General features: G+C 41.1%; 1 protein-coding gene across 1 annotated transcript in view; it reads right to left on the bottom strand.

Annotated features, from left to right (window-relative positions):
- Positions 1–15,993, bottom strand: part of LOC145415050 (glutamate [NMDA] receptor subunit 1-like) — a 529,989-nt gene that overhangs the window by 422,643 nt on the left and 91,353 nt on the right. Inside the window, exon 3 of the mRNA XM_080284465.1 lies at positions 6,503–6,631. Coding sequence (XP_080140591.1) covers positions 6,503–6,631 — 129 coding nt within the window. The remainder of the gene's footprint in view (positions 1–6,502; positions 6,632–15,993) is intronic.

The raw sequence follows: 15,993 nt of genomic DNA, 5'->3' as shown, positions 1-15,993 counted from the left end.
TCCTCACAGTAAAAAAATGTTCAAAGTTTATCTCAACTTGGTTCATAATTATTGACATTTGAATCTAAGCTGTGGACAAACATCATGTAGACTGATGGCAGCCCATTCCAGTGTGCTTTGGCCCACAATGATCGACACTGCACACCTAAGCAGTGGACAAACATCATGTAGAGTGATGGCAGCCAATTCAAGTGTGCTACATGCTAGGGTAAGTTGCTCATCACAATTTTTTTATTGAGAGTTAGGGAAATAACAAAGGAATTATTTGGAGAAGAACAGGGAAGTTTTGGGAAGGGAAGAGGTTGTGCAGATCAGCTATTCATCTTCAGGTTTTTCTTGGAAAAGTTTCTAGAGAAGGGAAATAAGCTGTATGTGGCCTTCATAGATTTGGAAAATACATATGACAGAGTGGATAGACAAGGAATGTGGAAAATATAAAAAATATACGAAACAGGAAGCTGTTGAATGCCGTGAAGGGTATGTACGAAGGAGTCAAGGCTGCAGTATGCACAAATGGTGAACCAAGTAAGTTTTTCCATGTGAATGTTTCACTGAAACAGGGATGTGTCATTTCTCCATGGCTGTTCGGCCTATATGGATAGAAGTATAAAAGAAGTGCAAGGTATGGCAGTGGATGCTTGGAGCGACCCTAATGAGAGAAGGCAGCGTTTGGAAACTTCCTGCTCTGTTGTTTGCAGATGATACTGTACCGTTAAGTGAAGACGAAGGGGATCTACAAGGATTGGTGAATGAGTTTGGGAGAGTGTGTAAGAAATGGAAACTAAAGGTGAATGTAGAGAAAAGTAAAGACGTGGTCTTCAAGAGAAATCCAGTCAACGGATGTACAGTGAGGTTGGATGATAGGGAAATGGAAAATGTGAGTGCATTTAAATACTTGGGTAGTGTGATTAGTAAGGACAGAAGTATATTCACTACTTATTCACAAAAATGAGCACATGCGGCATCCACTGCGATGAGCATCTACTCACGATGGTAGTTAGGTGGTAACTGGGGAGGGAGGAGGAAGGAAGGGGTGAAGTGGCTGTGTGTAAACACAGCTGTTCAGCACTGAGCGTCAATTTCAAATTATGGGTGGGAAAAAAATTTGGATTTGCTTGTTTGTATTTGTTTTTTTGGTTTATTTCATTTTTTGGCCATTTTTGGGTTCCAAAGGCCCAGGCCCAAAATGTCCGGAAACTGGGTGTCCGGTTATTACAGGGATTACTGTATTTCACTCTTATCATTTTTTTCTTGTTTGTGCCTGTGTTTATTCATACTCAAAACATGGTGGTTGTGTGTGTTTCGCAAGAGAGGACAAAGATTATACTTTCTGTCTGGGTTGAGATAATGGGTGTAGTTGTGCTTGTTTAGGCATGGCCATGAGGGAAAAAATCGAAAATCCACTCATCACAGCAGCAGCCTCTGAAATGCTTGATGGGGTGTATGGGAGTGTAATGTAGGTCAGTCTGAAGTTGTTTAGAATGTTCATTCACTTCCCAAAAAGTTTCACTGTTTTTTATAGGCCGCGCTCAAATGACGCCTGCGGCCATTTGTTGTCTAACGTCATTCAACGCCGGCAGCCACGAAGGTGTTAACCTTACCATGCCTATGTGTGTTTCTGGTACTAACACAAGAGTACAGTATGTATGTATGTATTTAGCAGGTATCTTATCTCCCTACGTGTCAAGTGGGGTTGGTGGAGGATTAGTGCCCCTCCCTGTAAAACAATTAACTCTGAGCCCTTGGCTACCCCATTTGGGATACATGGCATCTGGCAATGAATGAATGAAAAATAATTTGTTGTACAAGGGTAAATTTGGGCTTGCACTTGGGGTGCCTGGTACCAACTAGGATAAATCCCATAGGTTCTGTATACAGTAAACTCTCATCTATCCAGTATTGTTCAGCCAACCTCCATGCTGGATATTGCAGAATGCCAGATATTGCGTAGTACCCCCAGTCAGCTATACATTCGGTGCCGAGTCAGATATTGTGTCACTATCCATCTCGACCCACTATCCTAAAAACTTTTCTAAAATATTACCCATAAGTAAATGATTAAAATCAAGCACAAAATATGTAACAGTACTGATACAGTACATATACAGTAGGATCTTGCCAATGACGATTTCGACAATAACATTTTCGGCAATAACAGTAAGTTAGAAAAGATACCCAGAAGATACCCAGTTTCCATAAAAACGTTTGGAGTCACTCCATTAACAGTTATTTTGCAGGAAATGTCAAAGCGCATCTTTGATAGCGTTCGTTGGCCACCATCTTGATGACGTTATTGCTCCTTCAGATAAAAGTACACTTTACTTGAAGCAGTAGAAGGACCTTACCAACTCAATTCATATTCCTCCAGTTCATTTTCTGTATATTTCTGATTACTTTCAGGGTGGTAAATTACCTTTTCCTGATGAAAGGTTTCCCACTGTCTTTATCATTACGGTCCTTAAGCCACGCCTACGGTTGTTTGTTGATGGTGTAATGGAAGAATTTTACTCAGGGTACTGAAATGTGAATTTTGTTTCTCAAATCCCCAACTGAATGCTAGGTTAGGTTAGGTTACGTTAGGTTATTAGGTACAGTTAAGCTAGGTTAGGTTAGGTTTAGTTAAACGCTTAGGTTAGGGCAGTCCCTTTCGCCATTATGAGTGAAAACTGAAATAAGTTGACACAGTGGAACACTGCTAAAAATGGAGGAAATAAATTTTGCAAGAAATGTTTATTTACCACCACAGAAATAGGTTAGGTTAAGTTAGGTTAGGCTATTTGGTACGGTTAAGCTAGGTTAGGTTAGTTTTAGTTAAACGCTTAGGTTAGGGCAGTCCCTTCCACCATTACGACTGAAAACTCAAATGAGTTGACACAGTGGAACACTGCTAAAAACAACGGGGGAAATAATTTTCATATGAAATGCTTATTTACCATCCCAGAAAGAACGAGAAAAATATAACAGACTATCATGAAGTAAAAGAACTGATTTCATAAGGTGCTTCTGTTGCTTCAAATAAAGCGTATGGTACCTTTACCTTCCTTTTGCTCAAACTTGCTCAATCGCTCACACAGCTCACACCAGAGTCACACGTGCAGCACAAGTTTACCGTGCTCGGTGGAGTACAGCCGTACTATGCAGAGACGCGAGTGTTACTTTCGCCTCTATAACCAGTGGTTGCAAGGGTTGGTGGTCAATAATGGCCTCTGCTGTACCTGTGGGGACTGGGGGTGGGGGTGAAGGGAATGTTCAGTCATCAGAACATTCAGGAACAGAAAAGACAAAGCCACAAGAAACGTGTATATTCGGTCAAGGATAAGAAAAAGATTATTAAACTGATTGAAAGTGGTACATGAAACATTGATATTGTGAAGAAATTGAACTGTCCTGAGTCTACGGTGAGAAATATAAAGAGAAACTTAGAGGACACAAAGAAGAGTATTGTACTGGCTAAGAAATATTACAACAGTGATGGAAATGCCAGGCGAGCTATGAATGACAAAGATGATAGAAACAGATTATCAGTGACAACCGAGTATTATCTAACGAAATGGTTAGCTCGAAGAATGAGGGAAAATGCAAGTGTTAGTGGCCCTCAGATACGAGATCAGGCAAGGGCCTCGTACACTGCGGTTGCACGAAAGAAAAACATTAAGTGTCCCCCTCCTTTCAATGCCTCAGTAGGGTGGCTACACAAATTTAAGGATTGAAGTGGCACAAAACATGCAGTATATCAAGGTGAGGTTTCATCAGCTGACTTGGTGGCTGCAGATGCAATTTCCACTCAAATTATTCAACAGGGAGGTTATACCATAGATCAGATTTTTAACTATGATGAAACAGAATTATATTGGAAAAATCACCCAGATCAACATTTGTTTCAAAGAAAGAAAAACAAGCAAAAGGCATGAAAATGGCCAAGGATCGATTCAGTCTCCTCTTAACATGCAATGCATCGGGTGACTGTCTCATGAAGCCTATGGTGATATACAAACATAAAAGGCCAAGGGCATACAAGGGACATGATATGGCAGAACTTAATGTCTACTGGGAGCAGACAAAGAAAGGTTACATGTCCACTGAGTTGTCGAGAAAGTGGTTTGATGAGTGTTTTGTTACACAAGCTAGAGAGTACTCTTGGAAGAAGAATCTAGCCTTCAAAGTTTGCTGTTTCTAGACAATGCCCCCAGTCATGCACGATTTCTAGCAGGACGACACCCTGGAGTTGAGGTTGTTTTTCTGCCCCCTAATACAACCTCCAAATTACAACCATTAAACCAAGAAATTACGCAAATGCCAAGTTGATGTATTACAAATACATCCATGACAAGATGAGGAATGAAACAGACAAACAAGAAGAGATGAAGGAAACAGCCAAAAATGTGAGCAGTAGCAAGGAGGAGATGGAGGATCCTCCCCTCATCGTCAACTCCTCCACCTTCACCGCCCCACCTGACTCACCCGCCGCCTGCCCCTCAACCTCCACAGCCCCACCTGACTCACCTGCTCCACCTGGCTTACCTGCAACCCCCACCATAATGACTGTTGCAGTATTCTGGAAGAAATTTAACATTCGACAGGCTGTAAATTTCTTAGTCAAAGCCTGAAATATTACAACAATGGCACTGTTAAACACGCCTGGTTGGCACTGCTGCCACAACTCAAGTCTGCTGAGACAGAGAGGATAGCGGCCATCAGAATTAATGACGCAAGTCTTAGAAGACGTCCACAATATCCCAGCTCCAGGATTTGAAGATGTGACTCGTGAAGAATTGGAAGAAATGCTGCACAATGGCAATGCTGACAACATCGAGGATCTAGCGGATGAAGAAGGTGGTGATAGTGGAGAAGCAGTGAGTGACTCAGAAGAGCCTGAGCAAAGTGACAACACAGAAGCTGTCTCTCCTATTGGGTGCCTGCTCCAGCCTTCAAGACATGATTCAAGAAACTGAGAGCGACTCAAGTGAAAGGGAGCAAATGATTGGACTTGTAAAGCAGATTTCAAGCAAATACCAGAAACAGTATCATGACCGAGTGAATGCCCGACAACAGTCACTCATCACTCGCTTTCTTTCACAACGACGGCCAGCCGAAGAAGAACAACAGAGGGGGATTGAAGTAGATAAAGACATTGATGACACTGGGGACTTGCCTGAAGATTTCGACTTTGTGGGGTTTGATGAAGAGTTGACAGAAGTAGGTGACCCTGGCACGAGAGGCAGGAGTGGGGATGAGGCCAGTGAGGGGTCAGAAGGTACACCACAGTGGCCTCCATGCGCAAGCCTCGGAACAATCATCACACCAAACACCTCGCTAACTCCTTTAAGATGAGTTTTATATTTCTAATGATGATTTAATAACTGATCTTATTATTTCAGCTAAAAAAAAAGTAGTGAAAGGAAGGCTTCAAATGGGACATATGGATAAAAGTCCTGGGGTGACAGCACCAATAAACCCTTTATACATGTATTTTAATGTCATGCAAATAAAATTTTCGTTAATAACAGCAGTTTTCTGGCACCAATTAGACGTTATTAGCGAAATCTTTCTGTACAGTAATACAGTGCATAATATAATCATAATCATACTGTACTCACCTAGTTCTGGCATTGATGGAGAGTAGATATGCACAGTCCTACTACAGCAAGTTGCAAGGCATGGGAGGCCACAGACTAACTCACAGCACTAGCGTTTAACCACTGCGTGGGTCTCAAGAGCAGAGCACACACATATGTCCTCACTGCACAATGCCCATGGGAAAGACTGAAAGAGTGATGGCAGGATTGGTGCGCCGGGTGGGCCACTCCCACAATACACTGTGACTGACCGCCGTGTTGTGGGGTATGTCCGCGCACAGATAGGGTCCCACATCTGAGCCAGATGGCCGACTGCTTCCTGTTTCTGAGCTAGATATTGCCTAATTTCACCGGATATTGTTTTAATTGAGCCAAACAACAAACGTCAGATATTATGTTGGGCCGGATATTGCGACAATGGATAACTGAGAGTATACTGTATTCGTTACTGATATTCCGTTATCTTGCACAATGTTTGGTACCAATTATACGCCATAACCAAGGGATAACTGTATTCACCTTACATGCAGGAACCCCAAATGCTATGTTCAGTGTATACACAGAAATTTTTCATGATTTACATAGCTACATAACCTACAATCAACATTTAAAATATCTACAAGATGATGCAATGATCAGGCGTCACTGACATCATGACCTGGATGCATGCACACACCATTCTTGGTGTTCTTTCCCAGTCCCTAAACCTTCCCTTTGAAAAGAATAATTACTTGCCACTGGATTGTAAAAACATATGTTGTGACAACGTTAAAAAATATATATACAATACAGGATTCTGATAAGATATGATGGTCTGCAGACACAAATATGTGTGAAAGGTTTCAAGGTTTATGGTTACAGAGCCAACCTTTCAGTCAATAGCTTCTGGCATTAATATCAGTTCTTGGACTGAGCTGCCCCCTTACCTTATCAGAGAATGCAGAATCGCGGGAAGATATGCCAATGACAGGAATGTGGTAAAAGCCACTAGTGTAGGAGACAGCTGCTGGGGACAGGTCACCATTCAGTGGATGGGACACAATCACTGCATATACCTGTGAACAAAATGTCAATTAGGCCTATTATACATATGTGTGTGTGTGTGTGTGTGTGTGTGTGTGTGTGTATTTACCTATTTGTAGTATACAGGAATTGAGCTAAGCTCATGTTGTCCTGTCTCCATAACTACATTTATCCAGTCTAGTTTTAAACACATGAATGTTTTTTGGCTGCAACAACTCATCGTCTAAGTCATTCCAAATATTTATGCTTCTACTCGGGGAACTGAACCTTTTAAGAGCATTAAAACATCTACTTTTCCTCAACTTGAAGTCATGACCTCTTGTTCTTCCATCATCCAACACAAAAAGATCCTCTTTATTTACACTTTCCAATTCCCTTACATTTCTAAACATCGTGATCAAGTCACCGCTTTCCCTTCTCTCGTGCAGTGTTGGTAACTTCAGTTTTTCCAATCTCTCCTCGTAGGTGAGTTCCCTTAAGCATGGTATCATCCTCACTGACATCCATTGAACCCTCTCTAGTTTATCAATATGCTTCTTCAAATGAGGTGACCATACCACAGCCACACAGTCTTAGTTTCATCATGGTCAGTATCAACTCCCTCAGCATTTCCCCATCCATATAATTAAAAGCCACTCTCATGTTGGTCAGTAATCCATAAGTTCCTCCAATGACTCTGTTTATATGCTTTTCTGGTGACAAGTCATCCTGAATAATCACTCCCAAGTCCTTCTCATCTTTTATTTTACTAACCATCTCATTGCCCATTTTATATGTCCAGCGCGGTCTTTTTGCACTCATTCCCATTTCTAATACATGACACTTTGTGGCATTAAAATCCATTTTCCAAGTCTGGCTCCAGCTGTGGAGTTTGTCCAAGTCCTCTTGCAGTTTTTTACAACTATCAGTATATTTAATATGCTTCATGATTTTAGCATCATCTGCAAACATATTCATGTAACTATTCAAACCCTCTGGCAAATCATTTACAAAAAAACATTATCGGGGCTAAGACTGAGCCCTTGGGTACTCCACTCGTCACGTTTCTCCACTGTGAAACCTTGTCTCTTATAACTGTTCTCATCTGCCTTCCTATCAAATAATCTCCCATCCAATTTAATAGTTTCCCATGCACCCCTTGAAAGGTCTTCAACTTCCACAGCAGTCTCTTAAAGGGCACCCTGTCAAATGCTTTCTTGAGATCAAGATAGACACAATCTGACCATCCCTCTCTCTCTTGTATAACATCTATTACCCTACTGTAGAAACTTTACAGAATAGTAACACATGATCTTCCTTCCCTAAACCCCAAATTGTCTTCGTGTTATCACTTCAATTGCCTCCAAATACTTTATCCATTTTTTTCTAACAATTTCCTCACAGATTTTACAAACAATACTAGTAAGTGACACAGGTCTATAGCTGAGTGGATCTTCCCTATCTCATTCCTTAACCCGTCACGTCCCGAGGTTTTCCGCACCTCCGACATCCCCCAGTCCCGAGGTATTTTCGAAAAATTTTTTTTTGGCTAAAACCTTCGCTTTTGGTGAGAAACATTGAAAATTCATAGAGAAATCGCTCACCTGTGGTTTAAAATACCCAATCTAGGTAGGAGTTCCTCCTTACCTGACTGGGTTTTCTAACATGCTGGCACCAAAGAAAACGAGTTCTATGGGAGGGTAACTATTTTATCCACTCATAAACGGTATTTATTTATATACTTGGTACGAATGTATATGTAGTATGAGAGTATATTGGTTTTCAAGCAGTAATAAAGGCATTATAAGCATTGTTTCACTCACTAACTAATCACCATACCTGACCTTTTTTTGCCACATTACCTGATCATTATTTCTGGCTGTTTCTTCTTCTAATGCTATGTAAACATTGTCCTCCACACTGTCATCGATTGGGGAATCACTCTGGCCCTGAATATCTTTACTAGCCAGGTCACTGGTAACAGGTCCTTTGCCAAGACAATGGCATGAGGGGGGGAGGGGGGAGGTTATGCGGTGTAAGGCATTGTCCCTGCTTGGAATCTTGTAGAGAAATAGAGGAAGGTGTCCTGTGTATACATACGAAAAATCACGCGCGAAAATTGAAAATTGAGCAAATTTGGGACCTTGCAATTGCACGACATACTGGTACGTCGCCTGTCGCCGGGACTGGCAAATGCAAATCGTTGCAATGTACCCATACGTTGACGGGATGGGGTGGGTTAAAGATTGGCACAATACTTGCTCTTTTCCAGTCTTTAGGTAACTGTCCATTTTCCAGCGAGGTCTTGATGAGCAGCTGTAGCACCTCATTCCCGTCAACTGCAATTTCTGCTATGCCCGTCATTCTGGTTATTCCGTTTCAGGTTCCCTAAATTCCTCTTCCAACACATAGCCTGACTGCAGCTTGTTGTTCATTATTTCACACAATTCTTCTTCTCTTTAGTAAGTTTCATCTCCATCCCTCAATTGTATTATACTGTCCTTAACTTTCATTTTACCATTTACAAACCTATAACATAGTTTTGGCTCTTTTTTTACATTGTTACAATATCTTTTTTCTATTTCCTTTCTTCCTCTCTCCTCACCCTTACATATTCATTTCTTACTTGCTTGTACTCCTCCCAAAACCTTTCACTATACCTTCTTCTCACTTTATCCCATGCTATTTTTCTTGCCTCATGTGCCATTCTACATCTGTTGTTAAAACATTATTTCTTCCTTTCCATAGTCACGGTGAATTCTGGGACACATTTACTAACTCCTGTTTTAAATACTTCTATAAAAAAAACTCATATTTCTCATCAACATTTGTGATCGCAATCATTTTACTCCAGTCTACGTTTTGGAAAAAGTTCCTCAGGGATGCAGTGTCTGTCTTCCCATAACTAATATCTATTTTCTCTGTGTTTTTCATCTCTTTCTCCTTCCCTTACTCCCACCACTTCCATCTCAATAACCAGATGATCACATTTACCAAAGGGGCATTGGTAGGTTATGTTCCCCACATCATTTGGGTCCTTTGTGAATACTAAGTCATGCCTTGATGGTTTGTCATCTCCTCTAATTCTTGTATTTTCTTTAATTAATTGGGTTAACATGTTTTCCACCACCAATTCCATTAATTTATTTCCCCATGATTTCTCACTGTTCCCAGCATCCATACTTTCCTAGTCAACTTCTCTACAGTTAAAATCTCCTATTATTATTAATCTATTTCTTCATTCAGTTAACATCTTTAGTTTAATAATGGATTCTCTTATTAATGGATCATAATCTTCATTTTCCATGCCCTAGTTATGGGGGGGGGCATATAAAATACTATTACATCTATTTTTTCTCCAAACTGTCCTCTATTTCAGTTCCCAAAAGTTCAGCCATGGTATTTTCAATTTCTGTAGTTTTTGCTCTTGGGTCATTATGGGTTAAAATCATTATACCTCCCCCAAACTTGCTTTCTCTAGCCTTCCTCCAAACATTATACTGTAATTTTTCCATCCAAATAATTCTATATCAACATCTCAGGCCAACTTTGTCTCCACCAAGCATACAATTTCAGGTTTCTTTTCATTTATATTGTCTCCAATTTTCCCCTTCTTGGACATTAACCCATCTACATTACTATACATGATACTCAGATTTACTGCTATGGTTTTATCTTTACTTTTTCTTCTCTTTGTGTGTGTGTGTGTGTGTGTGTGTGTGTGAGACATCAATCAAACAAAACTAGACTGGAGACAAGTCCTGGCTAAGCACTAAGAAAAGTAACTCCTCTACAGTAGTCTTGTTACTGGCTTCTGACACATGGTGTAGCTCATCTATCAGCAGTTCATGCTACTACCATGATTACAAGTTACTTATGAGAAAGCAATCTGAAAAGCGATGGTAGCATGAGGAGAGACAGGTGAGCAAGGAAGGTTGAGAGACACTCTTTATTCGCCTGTGCATAAAGGCCTTTATTCTAAATCCACCAAACAACTTCCCTCACTCAGGGTGTAGCTCCTACGGATACTCAGCTGCTGTAGGAAGTTCACATAAGAAAGGTCTCCCAAGATTCTAAGAATCAGCATTTCAAATACTCAGGGGGGTACAAGCTGCAAACCAATCAATCAGGTCAGTTCAACAGAAACAAAGTAAAGGCTTTATATGTCTATTGGTAAAAATAATGTTTATTTCTTAATGCAAGAAAGAAGGAAACAAAGGCCAGGAGCCTGCAAACCGTTCCTTAAAACACACACACACACACACACACACGATCAAAAGCCTTTGAGATGTCAAGTGCAATGGCACGCTCGCTGGTGCAGTGGTAACGCTCTCGCTTGCCATCTGGTAGACGGGAGTTCGCGCCTCGCTCAGGTTGCGAAAAGTTTCACTGACGAAGTGGGTGGTTACTGTCCCCCTCGAGCAAGGGGACGGGTGTGTGCATGTGTGAAGGTCACAGCCTTGCCCTTAGATCAGACTATATGAGCTCTCAGCTCCCTTCCGGGAGGGTAAAAGCTGACGATCACGACCATCAAGTGATCCTGACCAACCCGGTGAATTACACACACACACACACACACACACACACACAAAAGAGAACCAAATTCAAGATCTGTTCATTTCAAGATGCCTGGACACACTGCATTTGAAAGACTGAGGATAATAGGAAGTAGGAAATACAGACAGAAGGAGACAGTTCCAGAGTTGACCTGTTGCATAAATGAAGGACTGGGAGTAGCAGTTAACTCTTGATTAGAAAGTTGGACAGAAAAGAGAGTTTGTTGCTAAACAAGTGCTAAGTGCCAGTTGTAGAGGAGGAGGGATGCAAGCAGACAGTTCAGAGGAGCAGTGACCACTGAAGTTGCAAGAGAAAAGAGATAAAGATGCAACAGTGCGGCAAAGAGACAGAGGTTGAAGGGAGCCAGTAAGAGGAGGAGAGTTAATGAGATGAAAAGCCTTTGACTTCACCTTGTTGAGAAGAGCTGTATGTGGGGAGCCTCTCCACACATGACAGCTGTATTCTACACATGGGCAAATAAAACCCATGTATAAAATCAACAACTGAGCAGGGGTAAAGAAGGTATGGAGTCGGCTTAGCACACCTAATCTCTTGGAAGCAGATTTTACAAGAGATGTAATATGATCTTTCCAAGACATATCCCAAGAGCATGAAACCCTGAGTATGTTTAATGATAATGCAGGACTGAGCTGGATGACATTCGGGGGTAATCCTGTGGAAGATTTTGTCAGGTTGACAGGAGTAAGAACCGAGTCTTTGATGCATTAAAAACAAGATTGCTTCTACCCCAGTCAGAGATATAAGCCAAGTCAGAAATTAGGTGTGCCATAGCCTCATCCCTTGTTTGCTGATATAACTATTGATATGGATGTTGCGACAACCAAATGGAAAGGTGAAGGGTGGAATCATCATCATATGAGTGGATAGGGTTTGATGTACAGCTTAGGTCACTCATGAATAAAATGAAGAGTTGGCCATAGGACAGAGCCCTGAGGAACACCAATGTTAATAGATCTAGGAGAAGAACGATAGCCGTCTACAACAGCGACTATAGAACGACCAGAAAGGAAGCTACAGACGAAGGCACAGATAGAGGGATAGAAACCGTAAGAGGGCAGTTTGGAAATTAAAGATTTATGCCAGACTCGATCAAAAGCCTTTGAGATGTCAAGTGCAATTGCAAAGCATTTGCCAAAATTCCAAAAGGAGGATGACCAGGAGTCTGAAAGGTAGGTGAGAAGAACGCCAGTGGAGCGTCCCTGACGGAACCCATACTGAAGATCAGAAAGAAGGTTGTGACAGATGCTTTTAAATTTTTCTGTTAAGACTAAAAACTTTTGAGACACAGGATGTTAATGCAATTGGGCAAAAGTTAGAGGGTTGGGAAAGGTCACCCTTCTTTGGGACTGGCAGAATAAAAGCAAACTTTCAGCAAGAAGGAAAGGTGCAAGTTGATAGACAATGGCAAAAGAGTTTACCTAGGCAGGGTGTAAGCACAGAAGCACAGTTCTTGAGAACAACAGAAGGGACCCCATCAGGCCCATATGCCCTGTTATTATTGAAGCCAGTGATGGTAGAAAATACATCAGCCGAAGAAATTTTAATGTCAGCCATAAGGAAGTCAGAAGGGGGAAGCGATGGAGGAACAGCACCGGAATCATCGAAGGTGGAATTGGAGGAGGAAAGTCTGAGCAACAAGATCTGCTTTATCAGTAGAAGAAATAGATACAGAGCCATCAGAGTAGAAAAGAGGAGGGGAGGATGATGTGGTAAAGTTGTTGGAAAGATTTTTGGCAAGGTCCCAGAAGAAGCGGGAAGAATTTGAGCTGGAGAGCTAAGAGCATTTAGTATGGATGAAATTATTTTTAGCAAAGTGAAGAACAGACTTAGCACAATTCCGGGCAGAAACATAAAAAAAGATGTGATTCAGGGGTGGGTTGGCTCCAGTACCTTTTATAGGCTCTCTCCTTGTTGTGGACAGCATTAGAACAAGTGTGATTAAACCAATGCCTTTTGCATTAGTCAAAGGATATGAGAAAGGAATGTAAAGTATTCTTCCATGCCCAAGAGAACAACCTCCATAATGTGCAAGCACATTCAGATGGCTCGCGGCCATGGAAGAAATAATCATTCCAGGGAAAATCAAAGAAGTACTGCCTAAGGGCCTCCCAGTCAGCAGCTCCAAAGTGCCACAACCAACGTTTCTTTGGAAGGTCCACAGGCCGTACTGGAGAGATAGGACAGGTTAAGGTAATAAGGTTGTGATCAGAGGAGCCCAGTGGAGAAGAAAAATTAAAAACATAAGAAGAAGGATTAGTTGTAAGGATGAGGTCAAGTATGCAGGAACTCTCTCCAAGACGGTCAGGGATAAAAACAGGATGCTGTACAAGCTGCACTGGGTCATTAAGGATAGAAAAGATGTAGGCTTATTCACCATGTGGATCAGTGAAAGGAGAGGAGAGCCAAAGGTGGTGGTGAACACTGAAATATCCTAGAATGGAGAATTCACAGAAAGGAGAAAAGGATAGGATGTGTTTCATCATAGTACTGTAGTAAGATACTTGAACAAATTTTTCATAGTCAGTAAACAGCACAGATATATATTGTTAGAGAACGACAGGAAAGCTGAAACCTGAGAGTCGAAAATTCAGAAGAATCAAGTTCAGGAACACAAGAGCAAGATAAGTCGTTGCGAATATATACACAACAGCAACCTTTGGCTTTGAAAAGAGTATACAAAAAATAGGTGGACACAGAGAAGGGTTTGCTATCAAGTTGCCTCAGGCAGCTAAGTCTCAGTTACAAAAAGAAGGTGAGGTTTAAAGGAGGAGAGGTGGTGCTCAACAGAGAGATATTTAGAGGAAATGCTGTGAATCACACAAGCAAGAAAAAGCTATTAATTACCATAATTATCCTTGCACCATCAACTCTCTTATATACAGCTAACTCGTTTTATCATGAGGATGTACAGTATTTAAAAATAATCCACTGCACAACAATTAATCGTGTATCTAGTCAACTGTAGTGTAGATTCAATGAGGATACTGTATACTTTTGCCCAAGAGTCATCCACCCAACAAAGTCCAAAAAGTTTTGAACTTGCTTCAACTGGTATTTATTTCATTTCACTGCACATTAATTGATGCTAAATATCAAGAAAAAATATGAAATAAAACACCATAAAATTGTCCAAGGACAATTTTTCACAAAGAAAAATCTCCCACAGCTATTGCCTACTACAAGCCGAGTTATAAAGGAACATTGAGGACAAGGTTACTGAACTTGCGCATGTCACCTTAGGTCATCACATTCTCATAGTTCACCAATTTTGGTGTGTCTAGCTTTAATCTATCATGGAAAATTAGGTGATATCCAGAATATCTGGAACAGTGTTGGCATGATTTAAATCAAATGATTTAAAACAGTGAGAGAGGATAGTGTTTGGAAACTCCCTGTACTGTTGTTTGCAGATGATACTGTGTTGTTGAGTGAAGATGAAGGGGAGCTGGAAGGCTTGATGGATGAGTTTGGGAGAGTGTGTAAGAAACGGAATCTAAAGGTGAATGTAGGGAAGAGTAAAGTGATGGTCTTTGAAAGGGGTGAAGTCAGTGAATGTACAGCGAGGTTGGATGGTGAGGAATTGGAAAATGTGAGTACATTTAAGTACTTGGGTAGTGTGATGAGTAAGGATGGAGGTTTGGAGGGTGAAGTGCTTGAAAGGGTACAGCAGGGAAGAAAGGTTGCTGGTTCTTTGGAAGCAGTGATAAGAAACAGGGAAGTGAGCATGGAAGTAAAAAAGTTACTACATGACAGTATTGTGATACCAACTCTAACGTATGGAAGTGAAGCTTGGACACTGTTGGAAGGACACAAGTCAAGAGTGAGAGCAGTGGAAATGAGTTATTTAAGAGGAGCCTGTGGAGTCACATGGAGAGACAGGCTGACGAATGAGGATATAAAGGAGCGTTGTGGTGTGGATGTGGATGTGATAGGAAGCATTATGAGGAACACACTGAGATGGTTTGGCCATGTGGAGAGAATGGAGGGTGAAAGACTGATGAAGAGAATGTATGTGAGTGAGGTGGAGGGGGGAAGAGGGAGGGGGAGGCCGAGGATGAGATGGAGGGATAGGATGGAGAGGTATATGAGAGAGGGGGGTGTGAGTTGGGAGCAGGGCAGTGAAATGGCAGGGAACAGGGCGACTTGGGGGCGATTTGTTTGTGGCCACCCCAAACGGGATTGAGGCGTCTGGCAATAGATAGATAGACAGATTTAAAACATGTTTTAAATCAGTAATTTTTGACACATTAAATGTCATAAATGTCAAAAATGCATAATTTCATAAGCAGTTTTAATTATTTACTCATTTACTTGACAAAAAAGTATACATAAGAAAATTTTTATGGTATTTTCTTATGGTGGTACATGGTAGCGACCATCATCCACTCACTTGATGTAATGCTGCCTACTTCCTCCTTCACCTTTATCATTCTCTTTCTGTGTCTACCCTCCTCTCTTCCTATTTCTCCTATCTTTCCTGTCACTTTTTATTACTCTTCTTTCCTCTTCAGGTGGCTTTACATTGAGTGAGAAGCCTAATGATATCCTGTAAGCCAGGAAACCATTTACAACGCTCGGTGGTAACCATATAACCAACGCACACATCTACATGTCAACAGGAGGGTTGGCAGGGGGATAGTGCCCCTCCCCACAAAACACCTAATGCAAAGACAAACTGCCACCCCGTATGAGATTATGGTGTCTGGTTACAAATAGATAGATAGATAGATTTTCTTATTAGCAAATAATTTTATTTATAAGTTAATCTTATTATGGTTTAAAAACTGAATGGGAAATTATACTATATTAAGACAAATTTGGCGATACTATATATTTA

The sequence above is a fragment of the Coenobita brevimanus genome, chromosome 101 (genome assembly GCF_032717465.1).
Source record: "Coenobita brevimanus isolate Jiangsu-jjx chromosome 101, ASM3271746v2, whole genome shotgun sequence".
Taxonomy (NCBI): Eukaryota; Metazoa; Arthropoda; class Malacostraca; order Decapoda; family Coenobitidae; genus Coenobita; species Coenobita brevimanus.
This window is presented reverse-complemented; position numbering and strand designations above follow the sequence as displayed.